Source organism: Salmo salar, chromosome ssa15 (assembly GCF_905237065.1).
Source record: "Salmo salar chromosome ssa15, Ssal_v3.1, whole genome shotgun sequence".
Lineage (NCBI taxonomy): Eukaryota > Metazoa > Chordata > Actinopteri > Salmoniformes > Salmonidae > Salmo > Salmo salar.
Genome location: NC_059456.1, coordinates 10,155,135 through 10,170,994, shown reverse-complemented (window position 1 = coordinate 10,170,994; position 15,860 = coordinate 10,155,135). Strand labels below are relative to the sequence as shown.

The following is a 15,860-nucleotide window of genomic DNA, read 5'->3' as shown; positions in this document are numbered from 1 at the left end:
GCGTGCACTGGAAATAAAAACCACACGTTTTTGTAGTTAATAAATGTCACGGCTGTCTGAAGAATGGGAGCAAGGCGCAGCGTGTGTATCGTTCCACATTTTATTTTAACTGTGAAACTATACAAGACATACAAATAAACAAAACAACAAACCGTGACGAAGCGGTGCAACATACACTAACTCAAAACAATCTCCCACAAAACCTAGTGGGGAAAAACAACCACTTAAATATGATCCCCAATTAGAGACAACGATGACCAGCTGCCTCTAATTGGAGATCATCCCAAAAAACAACAACATAGAAATACAGGAACTAGAACCCCACATAGAAATACAGAAACTAGACAAAACCCCCAACATAGAAAAAAGAAACTAGAACCAACATAGACATAAATAAACTAGACAAAATCCCCAGTCACGCTCTGACCTACTCTACTATAGAAAATAAAAGCTTTCTATGGTCAGGACGTGACAGTAAATCCAAAGTGAAACAAGATAACTAGGCCTATAGTATCCTTAACTAGCATTGAAACAGTTCATTCATTATTCTATAGCAAAAACAAATTTAAACTCACTCCCTATCTTCTGAAACAAGCTTGTAATGTCAGCACAGAAGCCTATGCTTCGGAGTGGGGAGGGGCAGGAAGCATAAACACGCACAGGTGAAGATTTTCAACTTGCAGGCAAACACTGTAATAAGTTTCTGAGTGACAGAGTTAGGTCTTTGCATAGGCGTTTTGTTGGGGGGCGAAGGAAGGGGGAAAAAATGATTGAAACGTAAAATAACATTGTAAAAGGGCTTTTATAAATGAAAACATAGCAATGTATCAACCTACGTGACATCACAGAGGGCCAACCAACCTTCTGCTAGAGAATGCATTGATGACATCACAGAGGGCCAACCAACCTTCTGCTAGAGAATGCATTGATGACATCACAGAGGGCCAACCAACCTTCTGCTAGAGAATGCATTGATGGCATCACAGAGGGCCAACCAACCTTCTGCTAGAGAATGCATTGATGACATCACAGAGGGCCAACCAACCTTCTGCTAGAGAATGCATTGATGACATCACAGAGGACCAACCAACCTTCTGCTAGAGAATGCATTGATGACATCACAGAGGGCCAACCAACCTTCAAATCAAATCAAATCAAATGTATTTATATAGCCCTTCGTACATCAGCTGATATCTCAAAGTGCTGTACAGAAACCCAGCCTAAGACCCCAAACAGCAAGCAATGCATGTGAAAGAAGCACGGTGGCTAGGAAAAACTCCCTAGGAAAAACTCCCTAGAAAGGCCAAAAACCTAGGAAGAAACCTAGAGAGGAACCAGGCTTATGAGGGGTGGCCAGTCCTCTTCTGGCTGTGCCGGGTGGATATTATAACAGAACATGGTCAAGATGTTAAAATGTTCATAAATGACCAGCATGGTCAAATAATAATAATCATAGTAGTTGTCGAGGGTGCAACAAGCACGTCCGGTGAACAGGTCAGGGTTCCGAAGCCGCAGGCAGAACAGTTGAAACTGGAGCAGCAGCACGGCCAGGTGGACTGGGGACAGCAAGGAGTCATCATGCCAGGTAGTCCTGAGGCATGGTGCTAGGGCTCAGGTCCTCCGAGAGAAAGAAAGAGAGAAAGAGAGAATTAGAGAGAGCATATTTAAATTCACACAGGACACCGGATAAGACAAGAGAAATACTCCAGATGTAACAGACTGACCCTAGCCCCCCGACACATAAACTACTGCAGCATAAATACTGGAGGCTGAGACAGGAGGGATCAGGAGACACTGTAGCCCCATCCGATGAAACCCCCGGACAGGGCCAAACAGGCAGGATATAACCCCACCCACTTTGCCAAAGCACAGCCCCCACACCACTAGAGGGATGTCTCCAACCACCAACTTACCGTCCTAAGACGAAGGCCGAGTATAGCCCACAAAGATCTCCGCCACGGCACAACCCAAGGGGGGGGGGGCGCCAACCCAGACAGGAAGACCACGTCAGTGACTCATTCCACTCAAGTGACGCACCCCTCCCATGGACGGCATGGAAGAACACCAGTACGCCAGTGACTCAGCCCCTGTAATAGGGTTAGAGGCAGAGAATCCCAGTGGAGAGAGGGGAACCGGCAAGGCAGAGACAGCAAGGGCGGTTCGTTGCTCCAGCCTTTCCGTTCACCTTCACACTCCTGGGCCAGACTATACTTAATCATAGGACCTACTGAAGAGATAAGCCTTCAGTAAAGACTTAAAGGTTGAGACTGAGTCTGCGTCTCTCACATGGGTAGGCAGACCATTCCATAAAAATGGAGCTCTATAGGAGAAAGCCCTACCTCCAGCCGTTTGCTTAGAAATTCTAGGGACAATTAGGAGGCCTGCGTCTTGTGACCCTAGCGTACGTGTAGGTATGTACGGCAGGACCAAATCGGAAAGATAGGTAGGAGCAAGCCCATGTAATGCTTTGTAGGTTAGCAGTAAAACCTTGAAATCAGCCCTTGCCTTAACAGGAAGCCAGTGTAGGGAGGCTAGCACTGGAGTAATATGATCACATTTTTTGGTTCTAGTCAGGATTCTAGCAGCCGTATTTAGCACTAACTGAAGTTTATTTAGTGCTTTATCCGGGTAGCCGGAAAGTAGAGCATTGCAGTAGTCCAGCCTAGAAGTAACAAAAGCATGGATTCATTTTTCTGCGTCATTTTTGGACAGAAAGTTTCTGATTTTTGCAATGTTACGCAGATGGAAAAAAGCTGTCCTTGAAACAGTCTTGATATGTTCTTCAAAAGAGAGATCAGGGTCCAGAGTAACGCCGAGGTCCTTCACAGTTTTATTTGAGACGACTGTACAACCATCCAGATTAATTGTCAGATTCAACAGAAGATCTCTTTGTTTCTTGGGACCTAGAACAAGCATCTCTGTTTTGTCCGAGTTTAAAAGTAGAAAGTTTGCAGCCATCCACTTCTTTATGTCTGAAACACAGGCTTCTAGCGAGGGCAATTTTGGGGCTTCACCATGTTTCATTGAAATGTACAGCTGTGTGTTGTCCGCATAGCAGTGAAATTTAACATTATGTTTTTGAATGACATCCCCAAGAGGTAAAATATATAGCGAAAACAATAGTGGTCCTAAAACGGAACCTTGAGGAACACCGAAATTTACAATTGATTTGTCAGAGGACAAACCATTCACAGAGACAAACTGATATCTTTCCGACAGATAAGATCTAAACCAGGCCAGAACTTGTCCATGTAGACCAATTTGGGTTTCCAATCTCTCCAAAAGAATGTGGTGATCGATGGTATCAAAAGCGGCACTAAGATTTAGAAGCACGAGGACAGATGCAGAGCCTCGGTCTGACGTCATTAAAAGGTCATTTACCACCTTCACAAGTGCAGTCTCAGTGCTATGATGGGGTCTAAAACCAGACTGAAGCGTTTCGTATACATTGTATGTCTTCAGGAAGGCAGTGAGTTGCTGTGCAACAGCTTTTTCTAAAATTTTTGAGAGGAATGGAAGATTCGATATAGGCCGATAGTTTTTTATAATTTCTGCTAGAGAATGCATTGATGACATCACAGAGGACCAACCAACCTTCTGCTAGAGAATGCATTGATGACATCACAGAGGACCAACCAACCTTCTGCTAGAGAATGCGGTGATGACATCACAGAGGGCCAACCAACCTTCTACTAGAGAATGCATTGATGACATCACAGAGGGCCAACCAACCTTCTGCTAGAGAATGCATTGATGACATCACAGAGGGCCAACCAACCTTCTGCTAGAGAATGAATTAATGACATCACAGAGGGCCAACCAACCTTCTGCTAGAGAATGCATTGATGACATCACAGAGGGCCAACTAACCTTCTGCTAGAGAATGCGGTGATGACATCACAGAGGGCCAACCAACCTTCTGCTAGAGAATGCATTGATGACATCACAGAGGGCCAACTAACCTTCTGCTAGAGAATGCGGTGATGACATCACAGAGGACCAACCAACCTTCTGCTAGAGAATGCATTGATGACATCACAGAGGGCCAACCAACCTTCTGCTAGAGAATGCATTGATGACATCACAGAGGGCCAACCAACCTTCTGCTAGAGAATGCATTGATGACATCACAGAGGGCCAACCAACCTTCTGCTAGAGAATGCATTGATGACATCACAGAGGGCCAACCAACCTTCTGCTAGAGAATGCATTGATGATATCACAGAGGGCCAACCAACCTTCTGCTAGAGAATGCGGTGATGACATCACAGAGGGCCAACCAACCTTCTGCTAGAGAATGCATTGATGACATCACAGAGAGCCAACCAACCTTCTGCTAGAGAATGCATTGATGACATCACAGAGGGCCAACCAACCTTCTGCTAGAGAATGCATTGATGATATCACAGAGGGCCAACCAACCTTCTGCTAGAGAATGCGGTGATGACATCACAGAGGGCCAACCAACCTTCTGCTAGAGAATGCATTGATGACATCACAGAGGGCCAACCAACCTTCTGCTAGAGAATGCATTGATGACATCACAGAGGGCCAACCAACCTTCTGCTAGAGAATGCATTGATGACATCACAGAGGGCCAACCAACCTTCTGCTAGAGAATGCATTAATGACATCACAGAGGGCCAACCAAACTTCTGCTAGAGAATGCATTGATGACATCACAGAGGGCCAACCAACCTTCTGCTAGAGAATGCATTGATGACATCACAGAGGGCCAACCAACCTTCTGCTAGAGAATGCATTAATGACATCACAGAGGGCCAACCAACCTTCTGCTAGAGAATGCATTGATGAGTACCAAAATTGTTACTGGTAAATAACCGCAGAGCGCTATGATAAAACTGAATATAACGGTTTTAATGAAGTGGCAGCTGCGTTCATATAGATGACGGATAGGAACGTACTAGTTTAGCGAGAGGCAGGACCTATTCCTATAGAAGAAGTCCATTTTTATTCTCAGCTTCCTAACTAACTCATCAATATGAACACCATCCAAAGTAGGTATGCTTAAATCATCAGACTTATTTTTATGCGCTCTAGAGAACAACATAATTGTTAACTAATAGCTAGTTAATTATTAACAGTTAAAGTATGATAAATAACAGTAGTGTGTTGCTTCCCAATCACACTAAAAGTACGTAGAAGATTTTAAGGTGAGGACTCCTGCAAGCCCCAGTAATAACACTCTGAGAGAAATATATCTGGGTATTGCCTTCTGCGCCTAACTAGCTAGCTGGTCATCAAGATGAATGACTTAGAGATGGCTGACTTAGAGATGACTGACAAAAAGATGACTGACAAAAAAGATGACTGACTTAAAGATGACTGACTTAAAGATGACTGACAAAAAAGATGACTGACAAAAAAAGATGACTGACAAAAAAGATGACTGACAAAAAAGATGACTGACTTAAAGATGACTGACAAAAAAGATGACTGACTTAGAGATGACTGACTTAAAAAAGATGACTGACTTAAAAGAGATGACTGACTTAAAAGAGATGACCGACTTAGAGATGACTGACAAAAAGATGACTGACTTAAAGATGACTGACAGAGATGACTGACTTAAAAAAGATGACTGATTAGAGATGACTGACTTAAAAGAGATGACTGACTTAGACGAATCCATTCCTCTCCACAGGCGACTCCCAGGTGCGCGATACACGTCATCAGTTTGGGCACCAGGCGTGTCCATAGTCTCTCTGTGTAGCGAGCGTACCGCAGTCAGTAGCGCCGATAAATCACTTTATCATACTGAGGACTTCAGAAAGGCTCCCTGTAATAACGTTGTTTACTGCGGTGATTTTTCTCCTTTCTTTGTGGCAGTGGAGAACGTGTAAAGAGGCAGCTGGTTTTCACTATGGCGACAGCTGCGGTATGTGCCAGTGGTCCCAACCCCGGATCCGGCGCTGAGTTGGTCCGGGGACAAGCCTTCGATGTCGGGCCTCGCTACCACAATCTGTCGTATATCGGTGAGGGCGCCTACGGAACCGTGTGGTAAGATACACTGGCAGAGCCACACACTCACTACTGACGGTAGTCAAACAAGTTTGGATACTTTGTAGACTTCAATGAGTAGAATTACCCTCCGTTTTCACTTCTTTACTGCCACGTGATAATATGGAAAGTAAGTATTTTATTTTTTAATAGATTTGTTGCTGTTGATATGGCAGTTTGCAGTGAGTGAAGGCATGTGTTACAGTGGCGACTTGTTGATCTTGGATCGACTGTAGGATTTGGTAACTCGGGTCGATTTCTTATTACATAAACACATAACTCAGTGTTTGTCAAATTATTTTTATTCCATTTAACAGACTATTGTATTAATTTCGACAAAATCTTCCTCTACCAACTTTTTTTATTAGGCCAACATATTTCGTTCTTATCTGCATACTCAGCAGAATAATTTATCCGAAAAACCACCGACGCAAAACGCCTGAATGTCAAATTCGAGTCGTGTTTTTAGTCGTCAATTTGTCATTTTAAAATACGCCTGAAAACTCTGAATCAAATTCAGATTTACGGGTAGGCTGGTTTCGGTAACCCATAAAACTGCAGTATTCACTGTGTGCATGTTGCGTTGACATCACTTGTAGTACTAGTGACCAGGATAAATGGGCCCGATTACTGACGCGAGACAACTTGTTTAGGGGGAAGGTTAGCCCTTGATCATGGCCTCTTCTGTAGAGGGGAAGAGGGGGGTTAAAGCGGCAATATGTCACTTTTTAGTCGACCCAACCAAATACACATTAGTTATAGATCTGTCATTCGGTAGATGTGTTCTATGCGCACTATTTATATGCTTCCCCGTTAAGTTTTAGTTTTTGCTAATTTGAGTTTGTTTTGTACACCAGCTAAAAAAATACAAACATTTTGGCTCTTGGAAAATCTGTCTCACTGGTTTAGATTGAACAAATGATTCTCTACAACATATGATTGTTTTGTCGCAAACTGAAATTAGGTGAAATAGTAGAATTTTAGCAACAAGGAAATTTAGTTTTTTTTTTTTAATTATTTTTTATTTTGTTGCATTTTGCAGCTTTAAGAGCCGCAACGCGCAGTCAGAGTATTAACATGCATCGCTTCGGTTTTGGTTCGGTTTTGGAAGCGTAAGGACATTCTCTTCCATATCGTAGGGTTAGTGTTCCCACATGGCCAGATGCCACGAACGTGTTGTCACAGAAAAATGTTGGGTGCAACTGTTGTGGGGCAGCAGGTAGCCTAGTGGTTAGAGCGTTGGACTAGTAACCAGCAGGTAGCCTAGTGGTTAGAGAGTTGGACTAGTAACCAGCAGGTAGCCTAGTGGTTAGAGCGTTGGACTAGTAACCAGCAGGTAGCCTAGTGGTTAGAGAGTTGGACTAGTAACCAGCAGGTAGCCTAGTGGTTAGAGCGTTGGACTAGTAACCAGCAGGTAGCCTAGTGGTTAGAGAGTTGGACTAGTAACCAGCAGGTAGCCTAGTGGTTAGAGGGTTGGACTAGTAACCAGCAGGTAGCCTAGTGGTTAGAGCGTTGGGCTAGTAACCAGCAGGTAGCCTAGTGGTTAGAGCGTTGGGCTAGTAACCAGCAGGTAGCCTAGTGGTTAGAGCGTTGGACTAGTAACCAGTAGGTAGCCTAGTGGTTAGAGCGTTGGACTAGTAACCAGCAGGTAGCCTAGTGGTTAGAGGGTTGGACTAGTAACCAGCAGGTAGCCTAGTGGTTAGAGCGTTGGACTAGTAACCAGCAGGTAGCCTAGTGGTTAGAGCGTTGGACTAGTAACCAGCAGGTAGCCTAGTGGTTAGAGCGTTGGACTAGTAACCAGCAGGTATCCTAGTGGTTAGAGCGTTGGACTAGTAACCAGCAGGTAGCCTAGTGGTTAGAGCGTTGGACTAGTAACCAGCAGGTAGCCTAGTGGTTAGAGGCAGGTAGCCTAGTGGTTAGAGCGTTGGACTAGTAACCAGCAGGTAGCCTAGTGGTTAGAGCGTTGGACTAGTAACCAGCAGGTAGCCTAGTGGTTAGAGCGTTGGACTAGTAACAAGCAGGTAGCCTAGTGGTTAGAGGGTTGGACTAGTAACCAGCAGGTAGCCTAGTGGTTAGAAGCAGGTAGCCTAGTGGTTAGAGCGTTGGACTAGTAACCAGCAGGTAGCCTAGTGGTTAGAGCGTTGGACTAGTAACCAGCAGGTAGCCTAGTGGTTAGAGCGTTGGACTAGTAACCAGCAGGTAGCCTAGTGGTTAGAGCGTTGGACTAGTAACCAGCAGGTAGCCTAGTGGTTAGAGGCAGGTAGCCTAGTGGTTAGAGTGTTTGACTAGTAACCAGCAGGTAGCCTAGTGCTTAGAGCGATGGACAAGTAACCAGCAGGTAGCCTAGTGATTAGGGGGATGGACAAGTAACCAGCAGGTAGCCTAGTGGTTAGAGCGTTGGACTAGTAACCAGCAGGTAGCCTAGTGGTTAGAGCGGTGTACTAGTAACCTGCACGTAGCCTAGTGGTTAGAGCGTTGGACTAGTAACCAGCAGGTAGCCTAGTGGTTAGAGCGTTGGACTAGTAACCAGCAGGTAGCCTAGTGGTTAGAGCGTTGGACTAGTAACCAGCAGGTAGCCTAGTGGTTAGAGCGTTGGACTAGTAACCAGCAGGTAGCCTAGTGGTTAGAGCGTTGGACTAGTAACCAGCAGGTAGCCTAGTGGTTAGAGCGTTGGACTAGTAACAAGCAGGTAGCCTAGTGGTTAGAGGGTTGGACTAGTAACCAGCAGGTAGCCTAGTGGTTAGAAGCAGGTAGCCTAGTGGTTAGAGCGTTGGACTAGTAACCAGCAGGTAGCCTAGTGGTTAGAGCGTTGGACTAGTAACCAGCAGGTAGCCTAGTGGTTAGAGCGTTGGACTAGTAACCGGAAGGCTGCAAGATTGAATCCCTGAGCTGACAAGGTAAAAATCTGTCGTTCTCCCCCTGAACAAGGCAGTTAACCCACTGTTCTTAGGCCGTCATTGTAAAATAAAAATGTGTTCTTAACTGACTAGTTAAATAAAGGTTAAATAAACACCGGTTAACATGGTGTACAGTAAGTGTATTTTGCATCTGTGAAATTACGACCATTTGATGCGATATGAAAGTAGAGGATTTATGTTTCTAGAACTGAACAACTGAGAATTGATTCACGTTTCGATGGAGTATTTGGCTGTTTTGTCTTCCAGAACAAATTCACCCTTTAAACAGGTCCTTAGACTAAGGAGTCACGTTAGACTCCATTAGTCCATTACTGGGGCAAGCTTCAACAGAACACTGCAAGCTGCATCATGAAGCATCACACTACTGAGCTGAATAAGCCAAAGGAGTTTAAAAGGCTTCATGTAAAAGTAAAGTAGGTCTATTTGATCTTGACAGTCATACAATTTGTTCCTCTAGTTCTGAGACTAGGCTTCCTGGGTATCCAGTCTGCAGAGAGACGATCATAAAGTTGTTGAATAACGTTTCAGAAAGCAGGAGCGACACTCAACTAGTCCAGTATTACAGCGTTGCTGTTACATCATCCCATACAGAGAGTCTTTCTCTCTCGATAGCAACCCACAAAGATTGTTCAGGTTGCCTAGTCGCTAAGTCTCCAGCTCTCACGCAGGCAGGCACTCAGATGTATACACTTTGGTTGTGTGCATTTAGCTCAGTGATTTAAATAATGGAAGGCGTCGGTGAATTGGATCCCAGGAGCTGTGAGACCTATCTTTATCCCTAGGCTCAGTTGAGAGTGAAACGAGGGGTGGAAAGGGGTTGAATCCCAAATGGCACCCTATTCCCTACATAAAGCTCTATGGGCCCTGGTCAAAAGTAGAGCCCTGCATAAGGAATAGGGTGCCATTTGAGACGTTGACTACCTCTCAGTGGAGACAGGTAGGCAGGCGGGGAGCAGGCTACCTCTCAATAGAGCCAGGTAGGCAGGCGGGGAGCAGACTACCTCTCAGTAGAGCCAGGTAGGCAGGCGGGGAGCAGACTACCTCTCAGTAGAGCCAGGTAGGCAGGCGGGGAGCAGGCTACCTCTCAGTGGAGCCAGGTAGGCAGGCGGGGAGCAGGCTACCTCTCAGTAGAGCCAGGTAGGCAGGCGGGGAGCAGGCTACCTCTCAGTAGAGCCAGGTAGGCAGGCGGGGAGCAGGCTACCTCTCAGTAGAGCCAGGTAGGCAGGCGGGGAGCAGGCTACCTCTCAGTAGAGCCAGGTAGGCAGGCGGGGAGCAGGCTACCTCTCAGTAGAGCAAGGTAGGCAGGCGGGGAGCAGGCTACCTCTCAGTAGAGCCAGGTAGGCAGGCGGGGAGCAGGCTACCTCTCAGTAGAGCCAGGTAGGCAGGCGGGGAGCAGGCTACCTCTCAGTAGAGCCAGGTAGGCAGGCGGGGAGCAGGCTACCTCTCAGTAGAGCCAGGTAGGCAGGCGGGGAGCAGGCTACCTCTCAGTAGAGCCAGGTAGGCAGGCGGGGAGCAGGCTACCTCTCAGTAGAGCCAGGTAGGCAGGCGGGGAGCAGGCTACCTCTCAGTAGAGCCAGGTAGGCAGGCGGGGAGCAGGCTACCTCTCAGTGGAGCCAGGTAGGCAGGCGGGGAGCAGGCTACCTCTCAGTGGAGCCAGGTAGGCAGGCGGGGAGCAGGCTACCTCTCAGTGGAGCCAGGTAGGCAGGCGGGGAGCAGGCTACCTCTCAGTGGAGCCAGGCAGGGAGCAGACTACCTCTCAGTGGAGCCAGGCAGGGAGCAGAATACCTCTCAGTGGAGCCAGGCAAGGAGCAGACTACCTCTCAGTGGAGCCAGGTAGGCAGGCAGGGAGCAGTCTACCTCTCAGTGGAGCCAGGTAGGCAGGCAGGGAGCAGTCTACCTCTCAGTGGAGCCAGGTAGGCAGGCGGGGAGCAGGCTACCCCTCAGTGGAGCCAGGCAGGGAGCAGGCTACCCCTCAGTGGAGCCAGGCAGGGAGCAGGCTACCCCTCAGTGGAGCCAGGTAGGGAGCAGGCTACCTCTCAGTGGAGCCAGGTAGGGAGCAGGCTGCCTCTCAGTGGAGCCAGGTAGGGAGCAGGCTGCCTCTCAGTGGAGCCAGGTAGGGAGCAGGCTGCCTCTCAGTGGAGCCAGGTAGGGAGCAGGCTGCCTCTCAGTGGAGCCAGGTAGGGAGCAGGCTGCCTCTCAGTGGAGCCAGGTAGGGAGCAGGCTGCCTCTCAGTGGAGCCAGGTAGGGAGCAGGCTGCCTCTCAGTGGAGCCAGGTAGGGAGCAGGCTGCCTCTCAGTGGAGCCAGGCAGGCAGGCAGCAACATGACTCTACTTGGAATACTCTCTGTTTTTCCAGCCTGCCCCTCCCAGCCTCTCTCATGCACCGAGCAAACACACATCCATCCTTCCTACTCACTCAATCACTCTCCTTTCCCTTTGTCAACACACACACACACACACACACCTACACTTATACACCTACACCTACGTACCTACACATAAAGAAGAGTAGGTAGTAGTGGTAGTGTATACACCTATACCCCCCTACACCTACTACCCCCCTACATCTACACCCCCCCTACACCTACACCCCCCCCTACACCTACACCCCCCCCTACACCTACACACCCCCCCTACACCTACGCACGCCCCCCTACACCTATGCACACACACACACACACCCCTACACCTACAACTACACACCTACACACACCTTGGGGACCTTCAATGCTGCAGAAATGTTTTGGTGCCCTTCCCCAGATCTGTGCCTCGACACAATCCTGTCTCGGAGCTCTACGGACAATTCCTTCGACCTCATGGCTTGGTTTTTACTCTGACATACACTGTCAACTGTGGGACCTTATCTAGACAGGTGTGTGCCTTTCCTAATCTAAAACCCACATGGTAGAAAAAACTAACTAGCAGAAATTAACAAGTTATAAATGATTTAAACCCACTTTGTTGTAGGCTACTATTTACTAGTTGTCATATAAAACATATTCACCCCACCCAGTATTGTAATGAAAACTTACCAGAAAGCATGTAGTCCTTGGCTCAGACAGTGTAGTAGTGTGGGCTCAATAGCATCTCATTAGTGTGCAAGATCTTGAGAATCAGCTGTACATGTGATGGAAGAATGCACTGTGCATGCAGAGGGTTGCAATTCCATTAAATTGGGGATAGTTTAACCAAAATATAAGACATAGAATTGCCATGTGTATCCCACAAAAAAGGGTTCACTGTTATAAGCTAGATTTTGATGAATTTAAGCGAAATTCCCAGGCTTAAATTCACATAGAAAATTTCTGGAAATTTCCCGGAAAATCTCCGTTCTTTTGCAACACTAACGACGTTTACATTTAGTTCCCGATGTCCATACGTTTAAAAGGGCTAATTTCAAAGTGGAGGTGATGATCACCACGCTGGAAGGATGAATTTTGACTAGACCAGCCAGAATACAGCACGAGCTGAGTAAATATATATCTTCCATTTTCCTTTTCCGAATGGGCAGTTATTAGAATGCATTAGATTCTGTATTTACGGTAGCATAGCTTCTCAAGGTCCGATAGAGACCCAATCCCCTTTGTCCCTCAGTCTTGCCGCTCTTTCATTCAAACCCAACCCTCTTTCTTTGTGTAACCAGCCGTCATATTGGTTTCGTCCGCTAGGGACTTTTTCTTTTATGACATGATTAGTAATCGATGTATCATCTATCCTGTGTATATGTAATTCTGTGTGATTTATTTAGTAAATAAATATTTAAGCCAGTTTTTGTATTGCTGATTCAACTTGTTAGCCACGATTCGTGCAGATAACCAAGAATTTTACAATGTTCAGATGAGACTGAATAAGGTGACTATTAATAATTGACTGCTATTGATATAAAAGATCTTTAAGTTTATTCGGAAGACAGCAGCTTTATAAATACTCTTCCGTGGTGCCCCAGGTTATTAACGAGTTTATTGGTTTAATTAAATCACGGCCTGTCATCTCATTTAATCATACTAGAGACACAACAACGAGAACTGGGAAATGTTCCGGGAAGCCTCCGAGAATAACTTATATATATGAGTGAGTGAGTTGATAAGGAAGCGTATTGGAGATGATGTACCCACTGTGCCTATTAAAACCTACCCTAACCAGAAACCGTGGATAGATGGCGGCATTCACGCAAAACTGAAAGTGCGAACCACCACATTTAACCATGGAAAGATGACTAGGAATATGGCCGAAAATAAACAGTGTAGTTATTTACGGACATATTCAATCGCTCCCTATCCCAGTCTGTTCCCACATGCTTCAAGATGGCCACCATTGTTCCTGTACCCAAGAAGGCAAAGATAACTGAACTAAATGACTACCGCTCCGTAGCACTCACTTCTGTCATCATGAAGTGCTTTGAGACTATTCAAGGATCATATTACCTCCACCTTACCTGTCACCCTAGACCCACTTCAATTTGCATACCGCCCCCACAGGTCCAGAGACGATGCAATTGCCATCACACTGCCCTATCCCATCTGGACAAGAGGAATACCTATGTAAGAATGCTGTTCATTGACTATAGCTCAGCATTCAACACCATAGTACCCTCCAAGCTCATCATTAAGCTTGAGGCCCTGGGTCTCAACCCCACCCTGTGCAATTGGGTCCTGGACTCTCTTGACTGGCCGCCCCCGGGTGGTGAAACAACATCTCCTCTTCGCTGATCCTCAACACTGGGGCCCCACAAGGGTGCGTGCTCAGCCCCCTCCTATACTCCCTGTTCACCCATGACTGCGTGGCCATGCACGCCTCCAATTCAATCATCAAGTTTGCAGACGACAGAACAGTAGTGGGCTTGATTACCAACACATTGACGGGACTGCAGTGGAGAAAGTGGAACGCTTCAAGTTCCTCTCTGTACACATCACGGACAAACTGAAATGGTCCACCCACAAAGACAGTGTGGTGAAGGCGCAACAGCGCCTCTTCAACATCAGGAGGCTGAAGAAATTTGGCTTGTCACCGAAAACACTCGCAAACTTTTACAGATGCACAATCGAGAGAATCCTGTCGGGCTGTATCACCGCCTGGTACGGCAGCTGTTCCGCCCATAACCGTAAGGCTCTCCAGAGGGTAGTGAGGTCTGCACAACTCCTCACCGGGGGCAAACTACCTGCCCTCCAGGACACCTACACCACCCGATGTCACAGGAAGGCCAAAAAGATCATCAAGGACAACAACCACCCGAACCACTGCCTGTTTACCCCGCTACCATCCAGAAGGCGAGGTCAGTACAGGTGCATCAAAGCTGGGACCGAGAGACTGAAAAACAGCTTCTATCTCAAGGCCATCAGACTGTTAAACAGCCATCACTAACATTGAGTGGCTGCTGCCAACATACTGACTCAACTCATTGGCCTCTTTAAAAAAATACCACTTTAATAATGTTTAAATATCTTACATTACTCATATTACATGTATATACTGTACTCTATACCATGTATTGCATCTTGCCTATTCCGCTCGGCTATTGCTCAGGATGGGTCAGGGTTAATATGGATTTGAGTTGGTATGGGTCAGGATGGGTTAATATGGGTTTGGGTCGGTATGGGTCAGCGTTAATATGGGTTTTGGTCGGTATGGGTTGGTATGGGTCAGAGTTAATATGGGTTTCGGTTGGATTGGGTCAGGGTTAATATGGGTATGGGTCGGTATGGATCAGGATGGGTCAGGGTTAATATGGGTTTGGGTCGGTATGGGTCAGGGTTAATATGGGTTTGGGTCGGTATGGGTCAGGGTTAATATGGGTTTGGGTCGGTATGGGTCAGGGTTAATATGGGTTTGAGTCGGTATGGGTCAGGGTTAATATGGGTTTGGGTCGGTATGGGTCAGGGATAATATGGGTATGGGTCGGTATGGGTCAGGGCTAATATGGGTTTGGGTCGGTATGGGTCAGGGCTAATATGGGTTTGGGTCGGTATGGGTCAGGGTTAATATGGGTTTGGGTCGGTATGGGTCAGGATAGGTCAGGGTTAATATGGGTTTGGGTCGGTATGGGTCAGGGTTAATATGGGTTTGGGTCGGTATTGGTCAGGGTTAATATGGGTTTGGGTCGGTATGGGTCAGGGTTAATATGGGTTTGGGTCGGTATGGGTCAGGATAGGTCAGGGTTAATATGGGTGTGAGTCGGTATGGGTCAGGGTTAATATGGGTTTGGGTCGGTATGGGTCAGGGTTAATATGGGTTTGGGTCAGGTTTAGGGTCAGGATGGGTCATTATAAAGCCAGAACTGAAGAAATGAAACAGTAAGGGAAGTGTTTTGTTGTTGTATTTTTGTCTCAGCCAGCCTGATGGTAGTCACCACAATTAAATAGAACAACACATTGAATATCTCTATGGTGTTCAGTGACTAACCAACTAAAGTAATACTCTATATTCTCTATGTTCAGGAAGGCCTCAGGCTGTCTGTGGTGGTGTCTATATTCAGGAAGACCTCGGGCTGTCTGTGGTGGTGTCTATATTCAGGAAGACCTCGGGCTGTCTGCGGTGGGGTCTATATTCAGGAAGGCCTTGGGCTGTCTGCGGTGGGGTCTATATTCAGGAAGGCCTCGGGCTGTCTGTGGTGGTGTCTATATTCAGGAAGGCCTCGGGCTGTCTGTGGTGGTGTCTATATTCAGGAAGGCCTCGGGCTGTCTGCGGTGGGGTCTATATTCAGGAAGGCCTCGGGCTGTCTGTGGTGGTGTCTATATTCAGGAAGGCCTCGGGCTGTCTGCGGTGGGGTCTATATTCAGGAAGGCCTCGGGCTGTCTGTGGTGGTGTCTATATTCAGGAAGGCCTCGGGCTGTCTGCGGTGGGGTCTATATTCAGGAAGGCCTCGGGCTGTCTGCGGTGGGGTCTATATTCAGGAAGGCCTCGGGCTGTCTGCGGTGGGGTCTAT

At 46.9% G+C, this 15,860-nt stretch overlaps 1 protein-coding gene across 1 annotated transcript in view; it reads left to right on the top strand.

The window, feature by feature from the left end:
* Positions 1 to 5,704: 5,704 nt before the first annotated feature.
* The window catches only part of LOC106570952 (mitogen-activated protein kinase 1), a 54,590-nt gene continuing 44,434 nt past the window's right edge, over positions 5,705 to 15,860 (top strand). The window contains exon 1 of the mRNA XM_045695452.1: positions 5,705 to 6,021. Within this exon, the coding sequence (XP_045551408.1) occupies positions 5,885 to 6,021 (137 nt within the window). The 5' untranslated portion in view covers positions 5,705 to 5,884. The remainder of the gene's footprint in view (positions 6,022 to 15,860) is intronic.